Source organism: Euprymna scolopes, chromosome 12 (genome assembly GCF_053919585.1).
Source record: "Euprymna scolopes isolate OS-2025 chromosome 12, ASM5391958v1, whole genome shotgun sequence".
NCBI lineage: Eukaryota > Metazoa > Mollusca > Cephalopoda > Sepiida > Sepiolidae > Euprymna > Euprymna scolopes.
In genome coordinates, this window is record NC_136493.1 from 79,508,915 (window position 1) to 79,526,769 (window position 17,855).

The 17,855-nt window shown below is 39.0% G+C and overlaps 1 protein-coding gene across 1 annotated transcript; it reads right to left on the minus strand.

Moving 5' to 3' along the window:
- Window positions 1-15,390: 15,390 nt before the first annotated feature.
- Window positions 15,391-15,825, minus strand: LOC145291073 (uncharacterized). Its single transcript, XM_080136586.1, has one exon. The coding sequence runs from the start codon at window positions 15,823-15,825 to the stop codon at window positions 15,391-15,393; it is 435 nt and encodes a 144-aa protein (XP_079992712.1).
- Between the last annotated feature and the right edge of the window lie 2,030 nt (window positions 15,826-17,855).

Genomic DNA, 17,855 nt, shown 5'->3' on the forward strand with positions numbered 1-17,855 from the left:
CATTGTTAGCTGTTGAGATGCGGCTGCCAACGAATATAGTAGCACACCACTCATCTCATGAACAGGTGCCTCGCTCCCATGCTATTTATAAATCACGAGTAGTTGATGGACTTCCTACTTCTATTAATTTCTCAGCCATGGTTGAATTCACACGAATGTTTTCATTCAACTAATATTTAAAGGTACTAAAATCCTCTAGAGAAGGGGGGGGGGTTATAAAGCGTCCGAATTTGCCAAGGTGGGAAGAAGTACGGCAAATGAGTCAGAACTCGTATGATTAAGGATTGTTCATGGAAATATAAAAGCTCGTATTTGGCCCGGACCACACGAAAGACTTCGCAATCTGCGTTGAAGGGTGGTGGTGGTGGTGTTGTTTTAAGTTTGGAGGTTAAATCCAAGGTTGCCGGACTATAATAAACGTTTGAACCAAAATTTTTCCTCCCAGAGGAAGGGAGGCCAAATCGAAAACTGAAACCACACTTTAAGAAATAGAAAAAGCTATTTAGAAAAATAATAATGCTATATAAAGAGAAAAATGGTTGCTGTTCACTTCCAAACATTTGCGTCTTTAGTTTTGTATTTTCTTGGCAGTGATAAAGACGTTCTCAATTCTGGGATTTTTATATGCTTTGGACAGGGAGTTTTTTTTTTTTTTTTTTTTTTTTTTTTTTAGCACTTACTATAGGAACATTAATTAAAAAGTTGTCAAAAAAAAAAAAAAAAAAAAAAAAAAAAAGCTACCAAAGGCAAAAGTTACTTTTCTACCTAACTAGATAAGTTTTAGTGTTTTCAGTTCATGTAACGTGTTTTATTCAACTCTAAAAACAGTTTTTACCGATGTATTGGGAAATTTAAAAATGGCGCCGAACTCTGAATCGGTGAATTTGGGAAAATGAGTTAAAGATATACAAAGTACTGTTAAAAATCCACCGAATATGTCATATGTCACGGTAACATATTGAGCTAATTTCCAACAGTATTTTGTATTTTATTTTAATTTTTTTTTTTTTTTTTAACTCCTTTTCTCAAACGTAGCGTGTTCAGAGTTTGCCGCCATTTTAAATTTTCCAATACATCGGTAAACACTGTTCTTCGAGCTGAATAAAAACACTAAAACATTCAGTTGGGTAGGAAAGTAATTTACCTTGCATTTTGATAACATTTGTTTTTCGAATCTGTATACTAATACAAACTCTTTTAATTTATAATTTTTATTTTCTATGTATAAACTTGACATTTTTGTGGGACTACTCAAATTTCGAAAAGTTTGAATATTATCTTGTCAATGATTTATTTTTATTCAAATTTAATTTTTCCTCACTAAAAGGATCTGTTAATTTTTTAAGTTTAAATCATCATTATTTGAAAATGATATTCACATAAAAAATTGACAAATGTGTATGCAAAATGCTATCACCTGCAACTCCAATTTATTGATACCAGTTTTAACTTATTTCTCGGACAACTGCTAAACTTGGACAACATGAGAATTCAGCATCATTTGTCTGTATGGCCGCATTTAAATTCTAATTGTTTCTAACTAAGCAGTCAAAATAGCAATGATCACACTATTGCTTTCCATGGCCAGTATTTTTCTCATCAGAAAATTAGGTTAGTTTTACAGATTCACTTCTAAACACATGCTCGCATTTAAAATTAACGTTAAAGCGAATATGATGAAACAATGCTTATTGGCTATTAACGTGTATAAAAGGGGTATGCAATGATTTCTATCTTCGAATCGAAAAAGAATCTTCGTTGCACTGTGGTGGTCAATACAGATGTACAAGAACTCTGAAGGTTTTAGTGTAACATGAATAAGTTTCTAAATCTGATCACCAAATTTAAAGAACAATCTTAGCATCGTCTATCAGGCTCTCCTATATCTGCAATAAAAAAAAATGCGTCATTTCTGCAAATAACAGTATATTTAAATGACCTACACCGTTGGGTGTAGATTGTTAGAACTTTAGAAGGCGAACACAAGGAATTGTTAGTAACAAAGGTTGACTGCCGAAAGTCTTCAAATGAAGATAGCCTTGCTTGGTGTCTAGTTGACAGGGGCAGGAGAGGGTCAACGTCTGCCTTTATGACTGCCTGGAAGCTCTGCTCTCCCTTGCAAATGCCAAAGGGATATCTGGGTGGAGTCCTTAAGATCCAGTTGAAATTAACATCCTCAATTTTAATTGGTCCTAGTGTGATCAAACCACCCCTGACTGTCATAACTTCTCTGTAAGTTTACCGTAAAATAACACCTTCCTGAAAATGCGTTTGTAAACAGTATTAATTGAAACCACCGTACGAAAAGCGAGCAAGATAAATCCAATTTTTAGGTGCAAAAATCCAGAACCTTAAATTTATACAGAATAGGCTTAAAACCTTTCCCTGACTATAAACTTTGCTCGCACTTAATGGGAACAAGATTGACCAGTAATTAATCTTTACAATATTGTATTTAGTTGATAACCCTTGGTTTTATTTGTGACCTACACTGTAGGGTGTAGGTTGCCAGAAGTTGAGACGGTGAAGAAAGGAATTAAATGTTGGCTACCGAAAATATTTTCCTGGACCAGTACTCGAAATAGAGATAGCCTTGCTAGGTGTCCGGTCGACACAGGCAGGCCTATTTACGTCTTCATAGGTGTCTGGAAGCTCTGTGTGCCCTATAAATCCGTAAGGATCTCTGGTTGAAATCAAAACTTCGGTCGAAATGACTACACTCTAGAAGCCAATAGGTCATTCTTTGTAACTACTACATTGTCATGCGGTGATTAGTTTATTGTCAATCCTTGAATTATCTTCTCGTGTGTTACTTCTCCGGTTACTGTTGGCTCGTTGGTTTCGTTTGAAGAGTAGGGGTAGGAAGGAAATCTACAACAGTTATTTTTAGAATGATGAAATAAGCTTTCGTGTTGCTACAAACCCTTTTTTTTTTTTTTTTTTTTTTTGATCACCACTTATCAAGGCCCGGAAGCCACTCAGGGATAAGGGTTATTGCAAGTACATTACGTTAGTGTGGAGATTTGATGAAGTGTTTAATTAAGGGGGCGCTTCATTAGGAATTTGTTAACATTGGACTTGAAGACCTCCAAATTGTAGTCCGGAGGGAAGCAGGCAGACGGAACAGTTCCACAGGCGTGCAGTTCTAAGAAAGAAGCTTTGTTCATGGAATCCGCGTTTTGATTTAGGCACAGATATACCCTTTAATTGTACGAGGACAAATCCCATTCAATTACTAATTTTTAGATTTCCTTCAAACTTCCCCGGAACTACCTGCATCTGAAACTGTACCACGGCTCAACTATCCTGCTGACTACAAAATTTTCTTAAAGTCCAATGCAAACAAACTTTTGAAAAGTTCTGTTAATTGAATTCTACCAGAGTTCCACCATTACTGATCATTACACTGTTGTCTTGCTAATGACTTTACATGTTAACCCTTATCCTAGAGTGGCCTCCAGACCTTGATAAGTGGTGACTTTTTTATATAAACTACATTGAACAATGCGAATTTAAGAAAACTAAAGTCTAAAATAGTCTTCCAAACGCCTTTTTGTAGGCACGGTCAAAAATAGAATTTTTGAAAACTAATTCAAATCCATTCTTCAACTTTTCCAGAAGGATAAAAGCCTGAATTTTATATTAGAAAAAAGCAGCATAATATAATTCCTCTTAATAGCATTTAAAATTTTCCAACACATCAGTCGCCGCCATTTTTTTTTTTTTTTTTTTTTTTTTTTTTTTTTTTAAATCTATGGATAAACATTAAAGGTTTTTGAATCCATTAATTTTTTTTGTCTAACATATGCAAAAATATAACATAAGTACTTGAATTTCATCTCATTATATAGATATCAGGTGGCGAAATTTAAAAAAAATATCCAAAATTAACGTTACTTTTACAGAAACAAAAATAGCCTTTACAAGACTAAATATCTTCTGTTTCGCCGATTAAGTAAAGAATAAGGGTTTAATTTTTTTTTTCTATAAACGATATCTATATAAACTGCCTACATAATCTCCGAAGTTAAGAAACGATGAGGCTGGCTAATATCAGATGGGTGACCATTTTAAGATTGCTAGGCGCCGTATGTTTACAACACCTGTGTCTAGTATCACGCTTGGTCGTCTTGACCCTGTCTTGCTATCAGGACCAAATGCTCTTGGCTGATAGTGTGGTAGACGCCAGTCCCCACGCTTTTAACTAAGTCAAGCGCAAGTTACAGCATCATCAGATAGTTGACAAACCAGTGACGTCCCTATTTACTTGCCTCCCCATGAGGGCAGTTAGACAAGATCGGTTTTAAATGTGGGGGAAAATCGGGCACTTTGAATAAGAACATAAAAATTGCCCCAGTTTAGAAAGATTTCTGCTTCATTGAACGAGAAAAGGATAAGTTGTGTAGCATCAGAACAAATATTACACTTTGATCTTAGTCCCAAAACTAGTGATATTTGATCTTTATCGACAAAAATGGATGGCATACCCCCCCCCCTTCATTTGTGGTAACTCTTACCCTTAAAATATTTTTTAATGTAACCAAACAGGCAAATACCTTTATAATTCCAAACGTCATTTATGGTGAAATACCTTCAATATTATTTTCGCTTTATATTTTTCCTTCACTAATTTCTATCAAGCTTTAAATTTTTCATAGTAAATACCCGTACAAAAACAAAAACTGCTTTTTTTCTTTTATTTCAACCATAAATTCTTTTATTTTCAAAAGTTGAATGTATTTTTGATTTCATGATTCCAATCACTTTCCCATTTGTAACCTGTGAACCATATAAAACTTTTTTCCATAAACCATATAAAGTTGGTTTTCCTAATTTTATCACATTTGTGAAAGACTTAGAATTTGTTGGCCCTTCACACCGTGGCATCGCGTAGCAGTAGACTTGGGCGTAACTTTGGAAAAGGAAGTGGAGGGGGGCGTTTCTGCAACTCAACGGGTTAAACCTGAACTCTACGTAGGAGTTGCAACGAATTGCCTCGTTGCTTACGACGACACATTTTTCTTGTAAAAGTAACTACGAAACTGGACTAAACAAAAAAGACCAACACATATCGCCGATAGTGTTTTTATAACCCACTAGTCGATTCTATGCAAATGTTGTCACCTCCAACCCACGTGAGTGAACAACAAACCAACACTATTATAAAATCAGTCAACCAAGCACTTTCAAACCTTTTGCTTGAATGACTGTCACACAGAATTCTATTGCTTCACCCCCCCTCCACATAGTTCCGATAAGTAAAAATTAGCACACTTTCCCATAAAAAAAAAACAAAAAAAAAACGAAAAGTCTTTTACAGGATGTGAGGTAGGGGAGAAGGGAATTCATTTTTTAGTTGCAGGTTTTAAGGTCTTGCCTGAGACCTGCACCAGAAACTTCTGGTTCCTTTTAGACCCCTAACAAACTGGGTCTACCCCCGACGCCTTGGCCTGCAAGTTGGACAATACCATTCTTCTGGGGGTGCATCTACTAGGCCCACACAACCAAAGTGGAACCAGTCATTACACTGATCACAAGCCACCATTTGTCTGAAATCTTACCTAATAATCTTATGTAATAACATGCAGGGCAAATTCAGATTCTAACACTCATCAGGTCGAGAAGATAGATTTTGGTCTAGCACATCTTCTGGTCATGAAGAATTTCATCATCCACATTTTCCAAAAGAGAATTAATCTACAGAGAAAATAAATGATTGAATGTGTTAATATAGCTCCATTTCCTTTTCTTACTATTGCTGAACGAACCAACTCCTCCTTTCTTTCAATCAATTCTAGAAGTTCGCCTATAGACCAATGGTCTAGTTTTAAGGGGGTCCTTAACACTATATCGCCCCCTTTTGATGGCTTTATTAAAGGAAGGGTCAGATAACTCCAGAGTTCTTTCTCTAAGGCTCAACAGGTAATCTTCGTGCCACATCTTTCTAAATTTTTCGAAGCTGGAGTCCTGTTTAAATCTATCCTGCTAAGTGGCTCCATTAGTCCCAGTTCTTCATCGTCCAACCTTATTAAACCTTAACCCACATTTGGATTCATGAGTTGGAGTTAGGCAATCTATCTCATTAGAGTTTCTGTAAGTCAGGACGACTATTAATGGCACGCTGGATATCAGATATCCTAGTTAGACCAAAATAGTCAACCTTTCCCCTTCCTATAGTTTTGTATAGGCAGGATTTAACCGTCTTGATTGTCTTTTCCCAAGTACCTCCATACCAAGCTGAATGAAGTGGAATGGTACAATGTTTAAGGTGTTAAAAACCAAACTTCTCCCTGAACTCATCAGTGATCAACCCTTATCAATTATTTTGGCTGCAGAAACGAGTCCTTGCGTTATCCGAGAAGAGGTGAGAGGGGATTCTATTCGCATTTGTGAAGCGAACAAAGGCCTGTAAGAATGAAGATACTCATATCTGGGACTAGTTCTATGTGAACAGCTCTGATAGACATGCAGGTAAAGATGATATACATTTTATAGTTCTTCACTTCTCCCTTATCCCAGATGTAACCGGTGTAATCCACACCGGTATGGAGGTATGGTCTTACTAAATTCACTCGAGTTAGGAAGGTCTGTTGCATTCGGTGGTCTTGTATCTTTTGCACTTGGCACAAATGCTCACTTTTTTTTTTTTTTTTTTACAGCCTGTCTGGCCTGTGGTATCCAATACCCCTGTAACCTTATTTCATTTAAGGTTGTTACCAAATCCAAATGTTGGTTTCTCTGAGTGTCCTTTATAATCAAATCTGTTAAATGGTGTCTTTTTACCCAAAAGAATCGGATTCTGCACCTCATACGAATGCCATTCTGACCCACCTATCCTTCCCCTTGAACGAATGATATTGGAGGGATCCAGGAATAGGTTTAGGTTTTTCACTAGTTTTGGTTGACTTTCAGGGTCCAACAAAAAAATCTAACTCTGCAAGATTCCCATTGCATTAATTTTATCAAATAAATTTTTGCCAGGTGATTGTCCTCACTTCTCTTCAACGTTTTGTCGATAAACTAAAAAACAAAAGTCGTTACATTAATTAATTTGAAGTTGGAGAATCTTCCTACAGAGACTATAGGGGTCTTTCGTTTTTATTTTTCATAAACAAATTTATTGCAAGACGAATGCATTCCTTTTGTTCTTCCAAGAGGCAACCTAACTCGACCCTGTTCCACCAAATCTCTTCCTACTTTATCCACGCAGGACCTTCATACCAACAGGTCGCGTTTTCTTTAAGTCTTTTAAAGGTTAGTCCTCTTGTGATGTAGTTGGCTGGGCTGTCCCTAGTTGGCACATATTGGAAACTCAACTCCAATCGCATCTCCGACCTGATTGTTGCAGATATTTGTGTTATATCTGTAGCAGACACAAATAGGCCCCTTTTCTTCTTGCGCATTCGCTTCCTCTGAGTGATGCGGCCTTAAACTGTCCAATCTGAGGACTTGCACATGAATACGAATTAACCCCTAGGGACCAGACAGCTTCCGGTCTCAGAAGAAAATTCTCGCTCTTACGCTACCAGCCTTCGACGGTGCCTGACGTCTGTTCGCTTCGCTGCCCCTACTAAAGGTATTGACGACAGCCACTGGCTGTAACTACCTCGTAAGGCAGTGGAGACCCGACTCTACTTTCTTCCTTCCTTTCTTTCTAAAGTACGCTTTGCGAATAAACCTTTCCCTTGTTAAGTTGAAGTTGTTTGTCAATTGTTCATAGAATTGTTTTATTTTATTAGGGAAATTCCCTAAAATGGTGACTCCGTCGTGATAACACATTTCCGAACAGACACTTCTTTCGCGTTTTAACAGGGTAAGGCGCGCATCTTAAAAACCAGCACATGGTTTCCGACCACCCACATAAACAGACAACGGATTTAGGAGAGCACGTTTAAAACTTAAACAAAAAAAAAACGTTATTTCCCTCTCTTCTTTATTGGGTTTTTTTCCCGTTATATATATATATATATATATATATATATATATATATATATATATATATATATATATATATATATGATTTTATAAACTAAGGAGCATACAAAAAAAAAAAAAAAAAAAACAAACTGCCATTTTACACTGACGAGTGAAAACAGCCTTTAAAGGTCGCTTACTCATCACTTGAGAATTTTAGACTGAACATCCTCGTCAAACACGGTAAACGAAAACTAAAGCCGAAACATTTTCAAAGACACGTGTCAGTCGTGTCACACACACAAAAAAAGCTGAAAATATTTTAACGGAAACTCATTTCATTTCAAATACATCCCACATTTTCACGGATAATGATAAAACGTTTCAACCGGATACGTTTCCTTGAAACAAAACAAAACAAAGAAAAAACACCTTTTTCTTTCACACACAACGGCTACACATAAAAAAAAACGCCAACCTACAAAGAGGTGACACTTTCTTGGTATTCAAAAAATTCTTATACCAAGCTTGAACTGATTCTAATGCGATCTTTTTTCTACTTTGAACATTTCTGCCGTTTTAACGCGCACGGCGCATAAGAAAAAACTCAACACAAAAAAAAAAAAAAAAAAAAAACTTTCACAAAGTTTTTCCACATTAGCACTCTTCGGCCAAAATGTAAGTACTTAGAGTTCATTTATCTCCAGGTTCACACACATTTACAAAAAAAAAAACATTGTCCACATTTTTTTTTTTTTCACGGCTCTTCCTTATATAGTTTTTTTAGCTTTATTTCATGGTAATTTTGTTTCTTTCTTCTCCTCCCCCGTTAGCCTGTTAAAATTTTTTTTGTATTGTCTCTGTTTAAAGATTTTCTCCATATTTCTCTTTTCTTCTCCACGTGGTCCATATTCGGCGTCCTTTCAGATTTCGGATAGATTATATTAGGCACCGCCAAAAAATGGCCGCAAAATCAAGTTGTTGTTTTTTAAAATGAAATTACATTTATTAAAATCCATTATTTCTGAGTAACTTTTTTTTTTCCAGAAAGATAAAACCCTGAATTTTATCATATAGAAAACAGAATAATGTACAACTTTTTCTACTATTTTTAATTCAATTTTAAATGTTAAATTTTCCCAAAAAGTTAACAATTGACATTTTTTTGTCTTGCACAAAAAACGTACTTAAATATTAAAAAAAAAGGGTTTTTGAAATAATTAATTAATTTATTTGTCTAAGATTTAGGATGATTTTCTAAGAGAATATGCAAAAATATTATAAGTACCTGAATTTCAAATAATTCCACTTATTCATATAGGTAACCAGATATTTCGCGTTGACGTAGAGTTCAGATCGACTCTGTTTACGTTTTCGTTTGATAAAAAGCAAACTATGGAAGACCAAACAGGCCAAAAAAAACTTATTTTTCAGTGACGAAAATTTCAATGTATTATTAAGCTGAGGCTGGCCAGTACCATATGGGTGACCATTTGTATGCGTTTGGTTTTTAATGTGTATGTGTGTGGGTGCCAGGCTCCCCAAAATGGGGGGGGGGCAATTTAAAGCAGAATAAAAAAAAATTATTTCAGCGCGTTTGGTCCACCGTAGTCGAAAGGCGGCAAACGTTTTCAAACGGGATCGAAAAAAATGATGCTATTTTTAACACAAAGGGCACAATATTTATCGAATTTTTTTTTTTTTTGATATCGATTATTCAAAGCATGCCCTGTTTAATAATGGTCATGCATTATTCGGCTCGCTAAAAATTTATTTATCAAAAATTTTAAAATAGCTTTTTTCGTATAAATATTAAAAAATTTTTTTTGTTTGTTTTGCTTAACTTAAATTATTTTACTTAACATATCCACCGAATTTCACACTTCAAAACTCAAAAGCGGGATAATTAAACACAATCGAAGTTCTGATATTCAGACGTCAAAATAAGGTATGCAAACAATTTTTTTTTTTTTTTTTTTTTTAATCTATAATTCTGTCCCTTACAACAACACAATATGTTGATTTCAGATGATTATTTTAAGCATATATGTTCCCACTTCAAAACAAGGGGGGGTTTTGTAAGCAAAAAATATATATATATATATATATATAAATATCGTTTATGAAAAATAAGTACACTGTTATAAAGTTCATTCTTCTCCTAATAATCGCTGAAAATTTCGTATTGATCGGATAATTACCTGATTTTTGGTAGATTTTTAAAAAGACGGTCCGTCAAAAAGTACTGACCTGCCCCCCCAGTTTTGGCGGTGCCTAGATTATATATATATATATATATATATATATATATATATATATTAAATATTTTGTATCTACTTTCGGTAGTGACGATGGCAATGTTGCCTGCCTTCGCCGGTGACGTTCGGGTTTGGTTTGCTCAATTCGAGTCTTATTTTGTGGCGAACGTGTCAGAGCAAACAAAGGTGCACATTTTATTCAGTGCCTTCCCCGCGTCATTGACTCCTGCGGTCAAGGACTTAATAACGGACACCCCGTTAAACTCCACTTATGATAGCATAAAACGGGAGGTGCTACTACGGACGTCCGTGTCGGCGGAAAAGCGTTTTCAAACGCTGGTCCATGACGAGCACTTAGTTGACCGCAGGCCAACGGAACTACTCCGTAGAATGAGGGAACTGGCAGAGGACGTCCCTCCTGACAGTGCCTTAATTAAGCAGCTCTTTTTCTCAAGGCTGCCGGCGCAGGTAAAGGCCATACTTGCGCCAATGTTAGAAAAACACACCGTTGATGTAGTAGCAGCATCAGCGGACAAGGTCATGGACTTTGTGAGGGGGGGCCTACCACCGCGACAATTCCACAACAGCCTGCTGAGGTACCCGCGGACACCGCAAATTTAAGACAGTATAGCCACCGATGTAGCACTCTAACGGCCATTGAACGCCTCACTAGAGAGGTGAGCAAGCTCAATATGGGCAGGTCACACTCACCCAGACGCCACTACAAAAGCCGCTCATCTTCCCCGCACCACCGTCGCCGTGCAAACATGCCGGGACTGTTTTTATATTTTTTTTTTGCTATGGCGCTGAAGCACGGAACTGTAAAATGCCCTGCACTTTTAACAACCAGGGAAACTAAATTGTGGAAAGACGAGCACGGCAAACTTTCCACAAAATGCAAATAACCGTGCCTATTTCGTCACTGACGTAAAATCTCAAGCACGTTGCTTGGTAGACATTGGCGCTGCTTGTAGCATATGGCCACATAGGCTACTTAAAGAAAGGCCACCAGTGTCATTGATAACACTGCAAGCGGTGAACCATTCGCCTATCCCCACATACGGTCAAATTTCACGTTCTCTGGACTTGAATTTACGGAGAGACTTCACGTGGGTTTTCACCATAGCAGATCTACCGTACCCCATACTAGGCGTAGATTTCTTGCATAATTTTAATTTGATGGTCGACATGCGCAGACGCCGGCTGATAGACGCTAGCACGGAACTTTCCATCCCTGGCTCGTTATCTAATGCCCCATCTATCAGCCCGGTATTTTTCATTGCCGCTGTGAATGACCGATACCACGAGGTGCTACACTCCTACCCGGAGTTAAACAATTTAAATTTTGTGGTGAGCAAACTCACGCACACCACAAAACATCACATTGAGACCACAGGTGCTCCTGTGTTCTCACGCCCTCGTCGCCTTCCTGTGGATAAACTTCAAGCAGCAAAGGCAGAATTTAATCATATGCTACAGTTGGGAATTATACACCCCTCGTCCAGTCCTTGGGCTTCCCCTCTGCATATGGTTCCAAAACGAGACGGAGATTGGCGTCCAACTGGAGACTATCGACGACTCGATGCCATGACGGTACCTGATCGTTACCCAATCCCGCATATTCAGGACTTTGCTTCTTCACTGCATGGTTGTAAGACCTTCTCTAAGCTAGATCTGGTTAAGGCTTACCATCAGATCCCGGTGAATCTGGCCGACATACCCAAAACTGTGGTTACAACTCCATTTGGAGCGTTTGAATTTCTTACTATGCCTTTCGGCCTACGTAACGCTGCCAGTACTTTTCAGCGCTTTATGGATGAAGTAGTGCGTGATTTAGATTTCGTCTATAACTATATAGACGACATTCTCGTGGCTAGTGCCTCACCTGAGGAACACGTCACTCACCTCCGCCTACTTTTTGAACGGTTTCAGCAATACCAAGTGAGGATTAACCCTGGTAAATGCGTTTTCGGTGTTACGTCACTAGTTTTCCTGGGCCACATTATCAGCCCAGACGGTATATCTCCGTTGCCGGAAAAGGTGAAGGCTCTACAAGACCTTCAACCGCCCACTTCACTTCGCCAACTTAGGCACTTCCTTGGTCTGTTGAATTACTACAGACGCTTTATCCCGCACTGTGCGGATCTCTTAGCTCCTCTTTCCGACCTGTTACGTAACAGGAAGAAAAACAAGCAGATCTCACTTAATGAGATCCAACTTAGAGCATTTGCTGAAGTGAAAAATAAACTAGCGACGACATCTTTGCTGGCACATCCTGTACCCGATGCCCAGTTTTCATTGGTCGTTGATGCATCGGGCACAGCTGTAGGTGCAGTGCTGCAGCAGCAACAACAGTTACAACCTCTTGCATACTTTTTGCGACAGCTGAAACCGGTGAACAACGTTACAGCATGTTTGGCCACGAACTACTGGCAATGTACCTCGCAGTGAAACACTTCCAACATTCACTCGAGGGCCGACAATTTGTGATCTACACCGATCACCGTCCGCTTACATACGCACTGCATGCCAAGCCGGACAAATATTCTCCCCGCGAAACATGTCATTTGGACTTTGTTTTGCAGTTTACTAGCGATATCCGACATATCGCGGGTGAGCAGAATGCAGCAGCAGACGCATTGTCTCACCTGCCAATTAATTCTATGTCCTTACCATCGGATATCGATTTGCAACAGATGGCCTTAGACCAGCCAAGTCTGGACACGTTGGATCCATCGTCACCTGAATTCGCGACTTGCAAATTTGCATATCTGCCCGTGCCTACTTCTGACACGCAGATCATCTGTGACACCTCAACGGATTCATCTCGACCATTCGTTCCAACGACCCACCGTAGAGTTGTTTTCGACACTCTACACAACCTGGCACACCCCGGACGCAAAGCCACAGTAAAGCTGATTACAGCTAGATTTTTCTGGCCTAACATGAGGCGTGACATCACTGCTTGGTCACGTTCCTGTGTATCCTGCCAAAAGTCAAAGGTGCACGAGCATATCCGCGCACCCCTTGGAACATTCATCACCCCATACGCTCGGTTTAGCCATGTTCACATTGACTTGGTTGGAACATGGCCGGTCAGTCAGGGATTCACTTATCTCCTGACCTGCATAGACCGTTTCACACGGTGGCCAGAAGCCATCCCACTTAGTGACATTTCGGCTGAATCTGTAGTGCGAGCCCTTATATCAGGCTGGATATCGCGTTACGGAGTTCCCACTACGATCACCACTGATCGTGGTGCACAATTCGAATCCCACCTATTCCGGGAACTGTCCAAGATCCCCGGGATCACTCGCATTCGGACAACAAGCTATCACCCTGCTTCGAATGGGATGATAGAACGCTTCCATCGCCAATTGAAAGCTGCATTACGCGCTTACCCCAACCAACAGCGATGGAGCGAGTACATACCGGTCGTCCTTCTTGGCTGTCAGGCATCAATCAAGGAAGACCTGGGATATTTCGCAGCCGAACTGGTCTATGGAGCACCTCTATCATTGCCAGGTCAGATGCTGACCCCGATAGAGGATATATCAACTGACACAACTCTGTATGTTAACAGACTACGAGCTTATCTCAGTAAGCTACCACCAATACACCCTAGGGAACAGACCATTAAATCTTTGGTTCCGAAGGACATAGCGACATGGACTCGTGCGTTCCTTAGAAAGGACACAGTAAAAGCCCCCCTAACTCCACCTTACACTGGCCCTTATCGCATGCTTTCACGCACTGATAAAACTTATCCTAGACATTAGTGGTAAAAAAAGAGACAGTATCGGTAGATAGGGTAAAAAGAGCCTTTCTGGACACATTAACACCTGAGCCACACATTCCTCCAACATACACACAGCATAATCATACACCTGAGGTAAATGTTCCACGTGAGAACAATTATGTGACCACTACACGTAGTGGTCGACGGGTACATTGGCCGAAGAGACTATGCAAAACAGTGTATTTCTGTTGAAAAAGAACATTTTTTTTCTTCTCTCCTTTTCAAAACAGAACGTTTTGTGCAAATATTCCAACTTTTCACAGAAAAGTAAGAACATTTTTTTTCTGCAAGAAAATAACCTAAAGAAACGGACATTTCTTATTGTATTTTTCTTTCTGCTATTTGTTATGCTACTTTCTCTCTGTCGGCTTTCAGCCTAAGCAGGGGGTTATGTAGCAGACACAAATAGATCCCTTTTCTTCTTGCACATTCACTTCCTCTGAGTGAGTGATGCGGCCTAAAACTGTCCAATCTGAGGACTTGCACATGAATACGAATTAACCCCTAGGGACCAGACAGCTTCCGGTCTCAGAAGAAAACTCTCGCTCTTACGCTACCAGCCTTCGACGGTGCCTGATGTCTGTTCGCTTCGCTGCCCCTACTAAAGGTATTGACGACAGCCACTGGCTGTAACTACCTCGTAAGGCAGTGGAGACCCGACTCTACTTTCTTCCTTCCTTTCTTTCTAAAGTATGCTTTGCGAATAAACCTTTCCCTTGTTAAGTTGAAGAAATTGTTTGTCAATTGTTCATAGAATTGTGTTCTTTTATTTTATTAGGGAAATTCCCTAAATATCTTGCAGCCTGTTGTGCACAAAGATTTTTTTTTTGTTCTCAATTTGGCCAGTATCCAAGCCAATACCACTTGAGCGTCCGTAAGAATATGTACCTTTTCTATCAGGGATTTCTTTAAGGCTTCAGTTATAAAGAGAAGACATTTCAATGTCAGGAATACTGACAAAAGCTCCAAAGTGGGGAGAGATTTACCTTGTAAGGGTGCTACTCTTGCTTTAGCAAACAACATTGCTGACTGTCCATCTTGTACAGCATATGCTGAAAAGCCGCATGAAATTTTGGAGGCATCACAAAATAGGAACAATTTTATCGGTTTATTTTCATCTAAGACTCTCCTTGGAAATGATACAGTCCAATTCCGTTGTCCTTCACCAGAGCTTTTCATGTCTTTTTTGACTCCTCTGGAACTTCATCATTCCAATCCAATTTTTGCCTCCAAAGTTCTATCAGCATTCTGCTCCTCACTGTTACTGGAAGACAAAGGGACAAGGGATCAAACACTTTGGAAGCTTCAGACAGCATTTTCCTTTTTGTTGATGCGGTTACATCGCATTGATGTGTACAGACCTTCATAGTATCATGTTGGGGGCTGTACAAATACCATAAAACTTTCTCCACACCAGAATCAAACCCTGACAGTTCCATCTGCCGCCATCTTTTCTCGTAAAACTGCACTGTTGGAGTTGCAGGATTGTATCTCAAAGTTACCCTCTTGGAGTCGCTCCTTCACCGTTGTGTATAACGTAGAATATTTGTCATTTCCTGTTTTCACCAAATTGTCCACATAAAAGTTCGACTTGAGTACCTGAGGACATTCATCTGAAGGAAATTTTTCCACGTGATATTTCAAAATATGATCTAATATAAAGGGATCTACATTGAAACCGAATAAGATGGTAGAGTATCTGTAACAATACAAGTTGTCACCTTCCTTTAAAAAGAAACAATTGCGGTCCTTTTCCAGGTCTAGACAAATCATAAGGAATGCTTTCCTTATGTCGGCCAATAACACATATTTGTTGGCCCTAAAGCAAATCAACAGTTCCAACATATCTCCCATTAGGTTGACTCCTGGATAGGCTGCCTCATTCAGATATAGAATTTGCGCCCTTGTAGAAACAATTGAATACAGGTCTCCTCTTCGTGGTCATCTGATCAGCCAGTTCGAGTACCAGTCTGTGCGGAATCCATATGTAATTTTGAAAGTCTTCTGGAGTCACTGTTATTTCCTCTATAATTCCTTCATCTTCCTGTTGTCTAAAGACGTCCAAGTATTGATCATAGAGACCTTTCTTCTCTAGGTCTTTAACTACTCTTTCTAGTATTCTAAGAGCAGTATTGTGGTTAGAAGGCACAGACTTCACTTTGTCTTCATACCATGGCAGCTGTACATGGTATCGGCCATCTCTGAAGGATATAGTGTTCCTAAACTCCTGTACTTTGTCTTCATCCATGGTGGAGAATTCCTGTGATGGGTAATCCTAGTGACTCCATACTAAACATGCTTTCTAGTCCTCTCTGGACGTTTCCTTCCTCAAACTAACCTTTTAAGGGGTCTAGGTATTTCTCTTCTGGATTCAGCACAAAATTAATTTTGTACTCTGAAAGTGGTGTTTTTGCCAACAAAAAGGTATAATTGATTCTTGACCCTCTTAACTTTGTGTCTTGGTTTTAGTTGATTCTCATACATGAAGCAACGGCTGTTACCAAAGGGTACAAATCCTCTCGGAGTGAAAAAAGCAGCTCCATACATGCAGGGGACGATTTGAAACCATTCTGTGAATTAAATGGCGTCAATTCCTAATAGCCCCTCAATTTTAATATAACTGTCCCTGGAATTGTACTTAGTTGCAAATCGATGTCGTTCCAGGTTTTAACTATCTGCAGAAGCTCCAGTAATTCATGTGAAAAATTTTAATTCGCTGGAAAGAATTTGAGGTCTCTTTAAAAGGTCTTGTTTCTGAGCCCAAAAGGTTTTCACTTCCAACCTACTGTCTTTTGCTGTGGAAAAGCAATTCAGTCGTTCCAACACAAAGTATCCAAGTAGGTTCTTTAGTTTCTGGTGTCCAGGAGACAATTTATTTCCTACCACTATACTTATTACTGGAGACATGAAACCGTAGCTGTAATCATTCGTATGTAAACAGGTATCCACACGCACCTTGCCTCTCTTGTCTGGGCACATTGCTGTCACAGCCTTTAACAGTGCAGCTGCTACAGCTATTTCTAGCTGTTCTCAAAGGGCAAATTGCTCCCCTAGGTTTTTCTTTCTTTTTTTTTTTTTTTTTTTTAATCGAAAGCACAGCCAAAGTTCCTTGCACATTGTAATCCGGGCTTCATGGGAGGTGTAGTAGGGACAACTTTCCGAATAATGTTCATGCTTCTTACAAAACTCGCATTTTTGTGGTTTTGATTCCACTTTGGCATTGAAGGCATTCAGGGAGGAATGTGATTCATTATTTTCTTAAGTCTTGGTGGGGGCCTCAGCTTAGCCACAGGATGCTTTTCAGGTTTCCTAACAATCAAAAACTGCTTAATAATTTCTGGTGTTTTCAACAGGATTACTAACAACGTTGGGTAGGTCTTTCCAGAAATCCTGATCAGTTCATTCTTTATGTTGGATGGTAATTTTTCAGACAATACCTGAGAAATTATTATGGCACCTGCCGACATATCGTATAAATCACAGCTGTATGATTCTCTAAGTTCCCATACATCCGCCTGCGTTTTCATCATGAAGTTTTTCAACCCCACCAAATCTTTTGGATTCTCCAAGCGAAAATCTAATATACCTGGGATTTCGCTGCGTATTTCTTCCTCATCCAAGGATTGTTCCTTCAACAATTTTAGAGCCACTGGATAACTGTCTTCAGAAACTGAAAGATGGGCAATATGTTGAAGGGCTCTACCCTCAAGAGAACACCTGAAAAAGTACAGCTTTCCCATTGCCGATGGTATTGACATAGCACAATTTCTCAAACTTGGTGAGAAAGTCCTTAAAACTTCTATTTTCAAAATCCCTTCCACTGAAATGTGGCCCTTTCAGTTTGATTTTTAAAAGGTTCTACTGAAAAGGAAGAATATACGGTT

Coding starts and splice junctions, on each gene's coding strand:
- LOC145291073 (XM_080136586.1), bottom strand. CDS start 15,825: ATGGGAGATATGTTGGAACTGTTGATTTGCTTTAGGGCCAACAAATAT.